Source organism: Aplysia californica, unplaced genomic scaffold (genome assembly GCF_000002075.1).
Source record: "Aplysia californica isolate F4 #8 unplaced genomic scaffold, AplCal3.0 scaffold00133, whole genome shotgun sequence".
NCBI classification, from domain to species: domain Eukaryota; kingdom Metazoa; phylum Mollusca; class Gastropoda; order Aplysiida; family Aplysiidae; genus Aplysia; species Aplysia californica.
In genome coordinates this window covers 511,628-524,208 of record NW_004797403.1, presented here as the reverse complement: position 1 = coordinate 524,208, position 12,581 = coordinate 511,628, and the positions used below count along the sequence as shown (strand labels likewise).

The 12,581-nt window shown below is 42.3% G+C and overlaps 1 protein-coding gene across 1 annotated transcript in view; it reads left to right on the top strand.

Moving 5' to 3' along the window:
- The window catches only part of LOC101849688 (ketosamine-3-kinase), a gene marked incomplete in the record, with an annotated part of 22,401 nt that extends 12,029 nt beyond the window's left edge, over window positions 1-10,372 (top strand). The window contains 7 exon segments of the mRNA XM_005096606.3: window positions 938-1,041; window positions 2,646-2,808; window positions 4,214-4,264; window positions 5,593-5,734; window positions 6,525-6,699; window positions 7,562-7,627; window positions 9,968-10,372. Coding sequence (XP_005096663.2) covers window positions 938-1,041; window positions 2,646-2,808; window positions 4,214-4,264; window positions 5,593-5,734; window positions 6,525-6,699; window positions 7,562-7,627; window positions 9,968-10,043 — 777 coding nt within the window.
- Between the last annotated feature and the right edge of the window lie 2,209 nt (window positions 10,373-12,581).

Below are 12,581 nucleotides of genomic sequence, written 5' to 3'. Positions count from 1 at the left end.
CCCCCCCCCTTTTTCCCCTTTGGGAATGGCCTAAAAGACGCTTCAGTCAGTAGCACCGCCCCGGGGGTAACACAGGGCACTGTGTATATGAACTGTACCCACGAGCTGTCAAAAGAGTTTGGTTTGCATAATTGAGCTGGGTCAGGTTGGTTCGGGTCGGGTCGGGTGGGTCGGAACTACTTCTTTTCTTCCCCTTTTCTTGTCGTCTGAATACCCCGCTTTTTACTCGCACTAAACCCCCTTTCTCAGTTCCAACGCCGACTTAGACGAATAGGACGTTGTTGCATAAGGGGGAAAGTGCGCTGTCCTCATTGCTTTCCCACTCTATAATAATAAATTATGACATTTAGGCCTATATAGCGCTCAACCCCGATTAAAGTACACAGGCTCTGAGCGCTTTACAACATCGTACAGCGTACAGCGTCGTAGAGACGCTTGGTTTTTCTTTAATACGAGACGTATGTGGGTGTTTGGGGAGGGGGGAGCAGCGTTTTAGCAGCTGTCAGTCCTTATTCCCACCCTTTACATACCAATTTTCTAAGTTTTGTTTTGAATATTAAATTGGTGCGGCATTGCTATGGTCTTTATCAGTTTGGTAAAAGTGTTACGGCGCTCGCAAATGCATAAGGTCAAATTAGCGTGCAGTATGATCTTTAAGGACATAGACGGGAGAGAAAAATATTGCTAAAATAAAATATGTGAAAGCTAATTTCATTTTCAAAGTTTGTTATGCTCTCCAAAAGCTCAGATATCACCATAACTGTTGTGATATGGCTGTACGCAGTTGCGAGCACAGTAAAACACTTACTAAAACTAAAACATAATATGATGATAGATTTGTTACAATAAAGCTTGTTGGCACTTATATGACCAAAATTGAGTCGATAGTGTCGTAGAACACCTACTCAATCAATCAAAACCATAACTGTTGTTTCAGTACATCAAGAACCCACACGGAGGAGCCATGTTGGTCTTGGACTACATGCCTATTCGGCACATCACCTCCAAGAACTTCCCCTTGCTCGGAGAACAGGCGGCCAGGTAAACATCCACATTTCTTCTTCGAGTGACAGATCTACGTTTTAAAACAGACGGTTTTCTGGTTGGAAAGATCTACACCTAGCCTTCTCGGACAAGGGCAAAAAATCTCGGAGGGCCCGTGTGCAAAATACGCACGTTAAAGATCCCTTGGTGGTCTAAAATCAATAAGAGTAGGCTTTAGCAGCCATGCGTGCAAAATTCAAAATTTCCTACTAACTAAAAAATGTTTAATGTGCTCCGCGCGCTCATATGACCTTATGCAGTTTTGCGAGCGCCGTAAAACACTTACCAAAAAACAACAACAACAAAAACCAACCAATCAACCAATCAGCCAAACAAACAAGCAAACAAACAAGCAAACAAACAAACAAAAAATAGACGACGGCAATCATGGCTCACCAACTGTACAAATCTACCTACCAGCGTCGGGGGCCGGTGGTATAGCAGTCGGGCGCTTCGCTGTTGCATTGCACTCAGAAGACCTTAGTTCGGTTCCCGACAGGGGAGACATTTTTTATCGAGTCAATGTACCCCGGTCTATCTGTTGGAATGTTGTGTTCCTCTCAGCCCAGGTTGGCCCTGACAAGCAAGATCAGAAGCCCAGTGGGTGGTTGGGGGGTGCTCTGGAGTGGTTTGCTCCTTCTTTACTATCAAACATCTATCTTCCTTCTCTCCCCTCCTTCTTTTTTGTGTTTGTTACTCTCTTGTAACACCTCTAATCTTCGGCACTTATATGACCTTATTTCGTTGCAAATGCCGTAAAACACTTTCTAAAACTAAAACATCAGAAGCCGCCTCCTAGATAATCTAAATTGTGTCGTAAAGGGTCTTAAAAAACCTGCATTAATTATTCCTTTAGATGGTATCCGGCTCAGCCCAATGTGGTCCTACAATATGTAGGCTACCTCTTCTTGGTTTTCAAACATTTAGAATTTGAATTTCGAAACACACATTCAAACGATTTTTTAAAAAATCAACTTTTTAAGCATAAGACATCACAACAAATGGTCGAGGCTCTCCTCCTAATCGTATTATTATTATGTTCTCTCAGTAATCTTTTATGTTCTCTCAGTATCGTTTATTCATGCTGTTCTGTTCTGTAACAATTTATGACTGTGTGAATTCATCAATGTGTACGAGGGTGTCTTGGTAAGCTTTGTGGGATTGTCTTTACTCAAGGATGTACTGGAGAGAGAGAGAGAGAGAGAGAGAGAGAGAGAGAGAGAGAGAGAGAAAGAGACAGACAGACAGACAGACAGAGAGAGAGACAGAGAGACAGAGAGACAGAGAGACAGAGAGAGAGAGAGACAGAGTGAGACTAGTGAGAGAGACAGAGTGAGACTAGTGAGAGAGAGAGAGAGAGAGAGAGAGAGAGAGAGAGAGAGAGAGAGAGAGAAAGAGGATTACTATAGGAGCTGTGCGCTTCATAAGTTCTTTGTGTTATTGTACAGCGCATTGAGCACTTCTTTGTGAAAATGCGCAATATAAATGCAATTTATTTTTTTAACATTATTATTATTATTATTATTATTATTATTATTATTATTATTATTATTATTATTATTATTATTATTATTATTATTATTATTATACCTCCACAACAGGCTACATCTCCACAACTCTGGGATGAAAAAGTTGGTGAAGCGCCAAGAGCAGACCATCACAGGACGTGTGGAGGACGAAGGCTATGTCGACATGTTTGGCTTCCCCATGTCCACTCACGCTGGTTATTTTCCTCAAGACAACGGTTGGATGGACAACTGGGTGGTGAGTACAGTCCTGAAACCTGTTTTACGAGAACCTGAAGAAGAAGAAGAAGAAGAAGAAGAAGAAGAAGAAGAAGAAGAAGAAGAAGAAGAAGGAGGAGGAGGAGGAGGAGGAGGAGGAGGAGGAGGAGGAGGAGGAGGAGGAGGAGGAGGAGGAGGAGGAGGAGGAGGAGGAGGAGGAGGAAGAATGACGATGACGATGATGATGATGATGATGAATCTGTTTCGGAGGTCCTATCTCTTCTCTTTTTTGGTAAGTGTTTTACGGCGCTAGCAACTGCATAAGGTCATATGAGTGCGCGGGACACATTTAGCATTTTCAGTTGGTAGGTAATTTTGAATTTTGCCCGGATGGCAGCCAAAGCCAACTCTTATCGATTTTTAGGCCACCAGGGGATCTTTAACGTGCGCAACTTGCCCACGGGCCCTCTGAGATTGTTCGCCCATTGTCCGAGAAGGCTAGGTGCAGATTTTTCCTACCAGAATATCAGGGGTGTGGCTGAAAGACAGCAGTAAGAAGGAGCCAAGGAGTAGCAGTAGAAAGGCTGTAGAAAGAGTCAGGAGCCCAGAGGAGGGAGCAAAGGAGATGAGACGGTGGGGGGGGGGGGTGCGGAAAGAGGGGACGAAAGCAGACGACAGAACATTGCTAGAGAGCAGGAAAGGAGGTGAAAGGAGATACTTTTAAAGAAGAAAAGTTTTTGGTCCCTACCCGGATTCGAACCCGGGCCCTTTGAAAAAGAGGCGAACACCTTAACTTCTAGGCCACGAGAGCCCCCTGTCCTGTCTCTGAAATGTCCCTACAATGTTCAAAATGGGAGTGTTCAACGCCACACAGTTGACGCTGTTGTGATAGGTTCCACCTGTGTGATGGTGGAATGAGGCGCATTGTACAAGACTGTAATGTGATCGACCCCCGGGGTGGTGCTACTGACTGAAGTGTCTTTAGGCCATTCCCAAAGGGGGTATAACGAGTTCTTATGCACAGTAGTAATGTAAATGGGCTGATTCATCAATGTCATGCTCATAACTGAGCCTGAATTGCAACAGGGAACTATATAACTGCTTAATTTTCCTAATCCTTACTATCGTCATTTTCCTCTACTTCTTTTGTATGTTTGTCACTTTCTTGTGAACTGCTATTTCAGGGTGCCTTGATAGTCGAAGCAGACTTTGTGCTATTGAAGCTAGAGAGGTGAGCAGAGTAAGCCAGATTCCCTGCAAGGACTTCTCTGTTGACATCCATCCCTTAGTGCTCATATGACCTTATGCAGTTGCCAGCGCCGTAAAACCTTTACTAAAACTACTAAAACTGTAATGTGATCCATATTTACTTGTGTTTTACTTCTCCTACATTTATTAGACCCTACAAATGTAGTGAATGCTTACTTTTTGCTTTTCACTTCCAGGATTTCTTTTCGAGGAAGCTCGAAAAACAAGTTTGCCTAACTGAGGACAAGGTGAATTTTTTTATTGTCTTGAAAAGAAATAGCAATTTTTTTATTGCAGAGTTCTTTGGCTCGTATCGTGCACCCCCCCTCCCCACACACACACTCACACACACACACACACACACACACACACACACACACACACACACACACACCTTCAAACTAATCGCTTCCCTAAAATTGCAAAGTTTTATCCGTTCAGTACCCTACCTAGTTTTGAGAAATGTGGCGAAAGTTTCACACCATGTCATGTTGTTACGAATGCAAATTTTAAAAAGTATACATGTATTATCCTGATAACGACTTCGAATAAAAATCGCACAACTTTGATAGAGAAGTTAAAACATTTGGGGTTGTTTATTTTACCTTACCGTAGTCTTTATAGTAACTCAAAACAGCCAAAATTTCAGATTATAATATCTGTAATTCTATAAAGTAGGGCAATATCTAATTTGTTTGTGTTTTTTTTTGGTGTGTTTTTTTTTACATTTGGTCGCTTTTAAGCACAAGGCGGCTATCCCGAAAAATGCTGTTTTGAGAAAATCGACGGTAAAGTTTTCGCTCCTTGTTCAGTTTCTTTAAAAGACAAGGAGAATTTTCTCTATAACCAAACACACTAATGAAACCAAACTTCTCCTGTAGGTAGAGCAATGCCCACTTTTGGTGTAGGTTAAGATTTCTGGAAACCCCCGAAATCTAGGTTAGCCCGCTTGTCCTTCAAAGCGACCGTTTGACTTACCTTATACTTCCAGAATCTCGGACTCCAGTGGCTTCCAGGAAACTTGTGTTCAGTTCACGTTTCAAAATCTCCTCCACTTGTCCTATGTCGGGCTGTAAGTAGGGGGATAGGGAGTCATATGTGGCTCAAGGCGGTGGAATCAGGCTCTCGTCAATTTTTGGGCATACGAAGTTGATCGTGTCATCTTAAGGCCTGTCCATTTTCCTTGTTTTGGGTGAAAATAATATTCATCTATGTTGAATAGAAGATATTTGCGATTGAGGGGGGTCAGGGTCGCAAGGTTTCAGAGGTAAAATTAGCAATAAAATGGCCGCCAAAGTTTGGCAACTTCCATAGATTGAGAGTCCTTGGAAACTGAAAATGTTCATTTTGTGTGCGTTTAATCAATGTTTTTCACTAAAAATCCATGAAGAAATGTGTTTTTATATATGGGCGTGAAAGGTGTTAAGCCAAAAAAAGAAAAAAAGAAAAGAAACTTAGAAAAAAAAAAAAAGCTGAATGGCAAGAAAACTGTCAATTATTTTTAAATTCCATTATTTTGACGAGCGCCCGATTTCACCACGATGTCTCACACATATTCTTCATCTTATCCTGTTAGCACAACGACCGAGACGCCCGGCCTGTGTTCGCGATGCTGGAGCGAGTCATTCCCAAGTTGTTCTCCGCGGTGACCGTAGAGCCTGCCTTATTACACGGAGATCTGTGGAGAGGGAACATCGGGGAAACAGATAGTGGGCCGGGTAGGTCAATAAGTCAAACTCTCATTGTGTGTGGGAGGTAGATGGGCAAATCATCATCATCATCATCATCATCATCATCATCATCATCATCATCATCATCATCATTATTATTAATTATTAATTATTTTTATATAGTTGTTGTTGTTGTTGTTGTTGTTGTTGTTGTTGTTGTTGTTGTTATTGTTGATGTTGTTGTTGTTGTTATTGTTGTTGTTGTTGTTGTTGTTATTACCACTATCAGTATTATTATTAATTGTGTGTGTGTGTACGTGTGTGTGTGTGTGTGTGTGTGTGTGTGTGTGTGTGTGTGTGTGTGTGTGTGCGTGCGTATGTGCGTGCGCTCGCGTGCGTGCGTCTGTGTCTGTGTGTCTATGTGTATGGGTGTCTGTGTCGGTGTGTCTTGTGTGCACATAATTATGTATGCACATGCCCGCGCGTGTTTGTGTGTTTGTGTGCGTGTGTTTGTATGTTTGTGAACGTGTGCATATGATGATGAGTCATGATACACATCATCTGATTCAATCTGTCCACTTGGCTCTCGTATGACCTTATTCAGTTGCGAGCGCCGTAAAACCTCTACCAGAGGATGGTTGGCGGGTGCTCTGGTATGGTTTGCTCCTTCTTTCCTATCATACATGTATCGCCCTGATCTCTCCTTCTTTGTTTTGTTTGTTACTCTCTTGTAACACCTCTAATCTTCGGCACTTATATGACCTTATTGCGTTGCTAGAGCCGTAAAACTCTTACTAAAACTAAAACAAAACCTCTACTAAAACAAATCTGTCCCCAGTGTCATTTGACCCAATCTGTTTCTACGGCCACGACGAGTTTGAAATCTCCATCGCCCGAGTGCACAAAGGATTTGAAGAGAGCTACTTCAACAGTTACCACAGCTTCCTGCCCAAACAGCCGGGGTTCCAAGACAGACTGGACTTGTACTTGTTATACCACTACTTCCAGCTGTGGTGAGTGGAAAGTCTCTCCACTCTTATTCGGTCTCTTTTAACAATTTGCAGTCACTTGGCGAAATAATGCGACAGTGAAAATGATCCGTTCCGGTCACTGAACTGCGCCAGGCCCGAGAAGCCCGTTGCAATCACTCTTCTGGCTGGGTGACCACATGGGGTAGGCCTATTTTGTACTGCAGGCAGTGTGACTGCAAAGTGTTAAGGACAAGCGGGCTAACCCAGATTTTGGGGGTTTCTAGAAATCATAGATCTACACCAAAAGTGGGCATTGCCCTACCTATAGGAGAAGTTTTTGATTTCATTGGTGTGTATATTAGTTTGATTATAGAGAAAACTCTCATTGCCTTTTAAAGAAACAGAACAAAGGGCAAAAACTTTACCCGTCAATTGTGCTTAAAAACGACATATAAAACAATGATTTAAGGGTCAGACATCATGAACTGGGAGTAAACCGAAACTATTATGTTCGTGATTGGCTGGCGTGTGCTCTGACGAGGTTTGCTCTTTCTTTCCTATCAAACATCTATCGTCTTGATCTCTCCTCCTTCTTTTCGGTGTTTATTACTTTCTTGTAACACCTCTAATCTTCGGCACTTAGATCTATAAGACCTTATTGTGTTGCAAGTACCGTAAAACTCTTACTAAAACTAAAAAACTTATTTTTGTGTTTGTTACTCTCTTGTAACACCTCTAATCTTCTGCACTCACATGACCCTATTGTGTTCCAAATGTAGTAAAACTCTTTCTGAAACTAAAACTGTTCTGCTTTGAAGGGGGGTTGGGAGGTTGGGGGGGGGGGGGGGTTGTTTGACAATTTCCCCTGACTTTTTCGTATTGTATTTAATCCCCCATGATGCAGGAACCACCATGGTCCGGCCTATAACCCGGAAGCCTTACTGGGCGTAGTGGAGAGGGACGTGCATGCGTGAGTATAAGGACTGGTGAACTAACGGACAGACAAACGGGCTGACACACTAACAGACACACAGACAAACAAACGGGCAGGCATACTAACGGACAGTCAAACGGCAGACACACTAACAGGCAGAAACACTAACGGACACACTAATGGACACTAACGGACAGACACTAACGGACAGACACACTAACGGACACACAAACGTGCAGACACACTAACGGATACACAAACGAACAGACAAACGGGCAGACACACTAACGGACACACAAACGGGCAGGTACATTAACGTTTCAATCTAGTCTTGGGAAAGTCCGTATTCTAAGATGCCATTGTAAACAAGTGAGGTTTCTGTTCACTAGCCGGGTGCATTGTTTCCACACCTTTAAAATTCTATAGTGTACAACCACGAAAGAGGAATAGAGAATCAACCTATACATGATAATCACTACAGTGGAAGCCATATTTATAACAGGCCCGGTAATAACAGGGATCCGGTAATAACAGGGATTTTTTAAATCCCCGTTTTTTCCTACTCTTTGTCTCTATTAAAAGTTATCGGCAATAACAGGGCCTCATTGGCATGGAACCCAACCGGTTATAGCAGGGACAAAGACTCGTTAACAATGTGTAAAAAGTAAGAGAGAGAGAGAGAGAGAGAGAGAGAGAGAGAGAGAGAGAGAGAGAGAGAGGGAGAGAGAGCAACGCCAGCCCACGCAAGCCATAGATCTACCATTGCAAGCACACGCAGCGTGTGAAGCGAGAGACGGCTTCGGTGTGCTGCAGACCTCGATCTAGCCCGAAACATAGCAACACGCACGAGTAATGTGTCCCCAACGATGTTAAGCGCAAGAGAAAATTCCGTTTAATTGACAAAAAAACACACGAAATAATCCAGGTTGTTGACAAAAAGCAAGCTTCACTGGAAGAGAGTTGTCGGCAGTTCGACATTCTACAAGGCGGGTCAATTCACACCATTATCAAGGATAGCGAGAAGATAGTGGCAGCATACTCCCATGCAAAGTTTGCTCTGGATCGAAAGAAGATGAGACTACCCGATGCAGATGCTATGGACCAAGCTCTTCTGATGTGGTTTAAGTTTAAGTTTAAGGAGGCTAGGAGAAAGTTGGTGCCAAAACCCCTGTTCGTGGGTACTTGTGGCAAGGGAAACTACCCATGAATAAGTACAGCTGGATTAGTCCACAAATGCTTACTTTTCTTGCATTTCTGATTTAACTGGGATCGGATATAACAGGACATTTTCTCTACTCCAACCATCCCTGTTACATCAGGTTTCCACTGTATTATAACCAAACCTTCTAATTTTTTTTACATCTCTCAGGGTTTATTGCTCCGTTCCAGTAGAGTATAGTAGGCCAATGACTTTCAGTTGATGTTAATGCACCGATCATTCCTTTTATCGAAAGGGGGCCCAGCCAGTTTCATATAATTTTTAGGGCTATTAGCAGGTGATGGAAAAGTACAGCTGGCAGTGTCTGTTCCTTGAACTCTATAGGCCTAATTTTCTTACAGCGATTTCATTCTTTTCGCGTTAATTGTGTCACCTTCCATGTCCCCAAGTGGGTGGTAGGTCGATGGGTGTTCTGGTGTGGTGTGGTTTGCTCCTCTTTTCCTACAAAACAATTATCGTCCTCCTTTTTAATGCTTGTTGCTCTCTTGTAACATCTCTAATCTTCGACATATGACCTTATTGTGTTGCAAGTGCGTAAAACGCGTACCGAAATTTTTTTTAAACGTGTACCTGCATCCTGATAAACTCAATCATGGCATAACCTTTTCATTTCGTGGTAACTTTCCACGTCTCCTGTGAACTTAAACATTTACTCGTGGGTGGTTGGCGGGTGCTCTGGTGTGGTTTCCTCCTTCTTTCCTATCAAACATAAAATATCGTCCTGATCTCCCCTCCTTCTTTTTTATGTTTGTTACTCTCTTGTAACACCTCTATTCTTCGGCACTTAAATGAACTTATTGTGTTGCAATTGCCGTAAAAGTCTTCCTAAAACAAACAAAAAACATTCACCCGATAACCTACTGCACCACAGTGACTGACACTTACTCAAATCGAGCTCCTTGAAAACTCCTTGAATGTGGTTTCCTCCTTCTTTCCTATCAAACATCTATCATCTTTATCTCCCCCCCCCCCCCCCTTTTTGTGTTTGTTACTCTCTTGTAACACCTCTAATCTTAGGCACTTATATGACCTTATTGTGTTGCAAGTGCCATAAAACTCTTACGAAAACTAAACTGTCTGTCTGTCTGTTCCCTTTTCTCGTATTTTTGACGAATGTTTGTCTAAGGGGAAACTTCCCGGTTTTTCTCGCCCCCCAGAGCTCGATTTGACAAAGGCTACAAAGAGTCGACGTTGCAGCTCATGCAGGACATTATCAAAAGGTTTTCACCATGACGCCCTTAGGAGTCCGCATCAATTTAGCTCATCTTTATAATAATAATTATTGAAACTTGCTCTTTGCCATGAATTGGCATATGCCTGACTTAGTTTGCATTACAATGTAGTAATAAATGATAAAGGTTCCGTTCAATTATTATTACATAATGTATTATCAATGTCATTATCATATAATTACATGTAATACTACTATTGTTATTACACATGCATTATTATTACATGTGTTACCACTACCATTATGATTTGTCATTATTAATTTATTGCTATTGCGTAGTGTAAAAAATTAGAATTCACAGAAATAAAAAAAAATTCTAGTTAATAACCCATACTGATGTTTTATTCGTCCTCGGTCATCTTCTTCGTCGATCTTGTCGTTGTCTTCGTCGTCCTACCCATCCTCGTCAGTCTTCCTCCTCCCCATTGTTGGTGGGTGGTTGGCGGGTGCTCGGGTGTGGTTTGCTCCTTTTTTCCTATCAAACATATATTGTCCTGATCTCTCCTCCTTCTTTTTTGTGTTTGTTACCCTCTTGTAACACCTCTAATCTTCTGCAGTTATATGATCTTATTGTGTTGCAAGTGCCTTAAAACTCTTACTAAAACAAATTTAAAAAAAAAAAAAAAAGTAGAAAGGTTCTCTGACAAAACCCATCACTTCATAGAGCTTTGGTCTTGATGCCCATCAGAACGAATGGCTCATACTGAGGTTTTCTAAGAATTGACAAAAACGTAGGTCTACAGTGGAAACCATTAACTATATAACTTGCCCAGTAATAACAGGGATCGGGTAATAAAGTGTTTTTTTTCTACTCTTTGTCTCTAATAAAAAGTTATCGGCAATAACAGGGTCTCATCGGAGCCCAATCGGTTATGGCAGGGACAAAGGCTCGTTAACAATGTGTAAAAAGTGAGTGAGAGAGAGAGAGAGAGAGAGAGAGAGAGAGAGAGAGAGAGAGAGAGAGAGAGAGAGAGAGAGAGAGAGAGAGAGAGAGAGAGAGAGAGAGAGAGAGAGAGAGAGAGAGAGAGTAACGCAGTGATGGAGCCAGCCCACGCAAGCCACACCAATGCAAGCACACGCAGCAGGTGAAACGAGAGAGGGCTGTGGTGTGTTGCAGACTTCGATCTAGCCCTAAGCTTAGCTACACGCAGGCGTAATGTGTTATGCGCAGGTCCACAATTGCTTACTTCCCTTGCATTTCTGATTTAGCAGGGATCTGATATATATAACAAGACTTTTTCTCTGGTCCCACTTCTACTGTTATATCAAGTTTCCACTGTATAGTTTATGGGTTTCAAGTCTCAGTACTCATTATATTATGATTGTATACGGAGCCAGCGGGATCTGTACAAAGTTACGGCGTAATTCAAAGACCCACGGAATCGGACCCTGTAGGCCTACGATTATCATATTATGCCCATGGTTTTTCATCCATGTTGTGCCTTGGCCTCAGGTTTCCATTTTGCAACCATCATCATCGTCATCGTCATCGTCATCGTCATCGTCATCGTCATCAGAAATAATGCATGTAATATGTAGGCCCTGTATGGCTCTAAATTGTTGGAGTTTTCCCTCAACTGTTTAGCTTACTGTCTGATGTCTGTCGACAATACAAAGTCCCAAAATGAATACATTCTTATGTCTATAGGTTCGATCGCACCCCCCACCCCTCCGACTCCGACACACACACACACACACACACACACACACACACACACACACACACACACACAAATGGACGGTTGGCGGGTGATCTGGTGTGGTTTGCTTCTTCTTTCCTATCAAACGTCAATCGTCTTTATCTCCCCCTTTTCTTTTTTGCATTCGTTACTCTCTTGTAACACCTCTAATCTTCGGCATTTATGTGACCTTATTGTGTTGCAAGTGCCGTAAAACACTTACTAAAACTAAAACACACAAAAGCACATACACACAATAAGCATTGTCCTGAAGACGTGGACGTCTCTAGTAATTGATCGAGTTCTTCTTGGACCTGGCGTAGGCTGCTTAGAACGAGCTGTTAGCAGTTAAAAGTACCTTGCATTTTATAATGAGTAGGCCCTATGAGCTTTTTTTAAAAAAATAAAAGGAAGTGGGAGAAAGGCCAAATACATGTGTACAGTCAAATCTCGTTCAAAATTTCCTATCAACTGAAAATATTAAGTGCACAGTGAGTCCCTCGCGCTCATATGACCTTATGCAGTTGCAAGCGCCGTAAAACACTAACAACCCCCCCCCCCCCCCACACACAAAAAAATCCACCAAAAACAAAACCTCGTTATACCCCTACCTTTGGGACGAGATTGACGTTAACTGGCAGATCAACGGGGTTCCTCTGTTGTAGCCTACAGCCCCGACTGCCCAGAGTCAAGGAACAAGATTCTGCTCTGCGATCTGTGTTTGAAATGTTTCTTTTTCTTAACGAAATATAGAATGTACATGCCCATTAACATAATTCAGAGCCAAAAGTCTTCTCTCTCTCTCTCTCTCTCTCTCTCTCTCTCTCTCTCTCTCTCTCTCTCTCTCTCTCTCTCTCACAC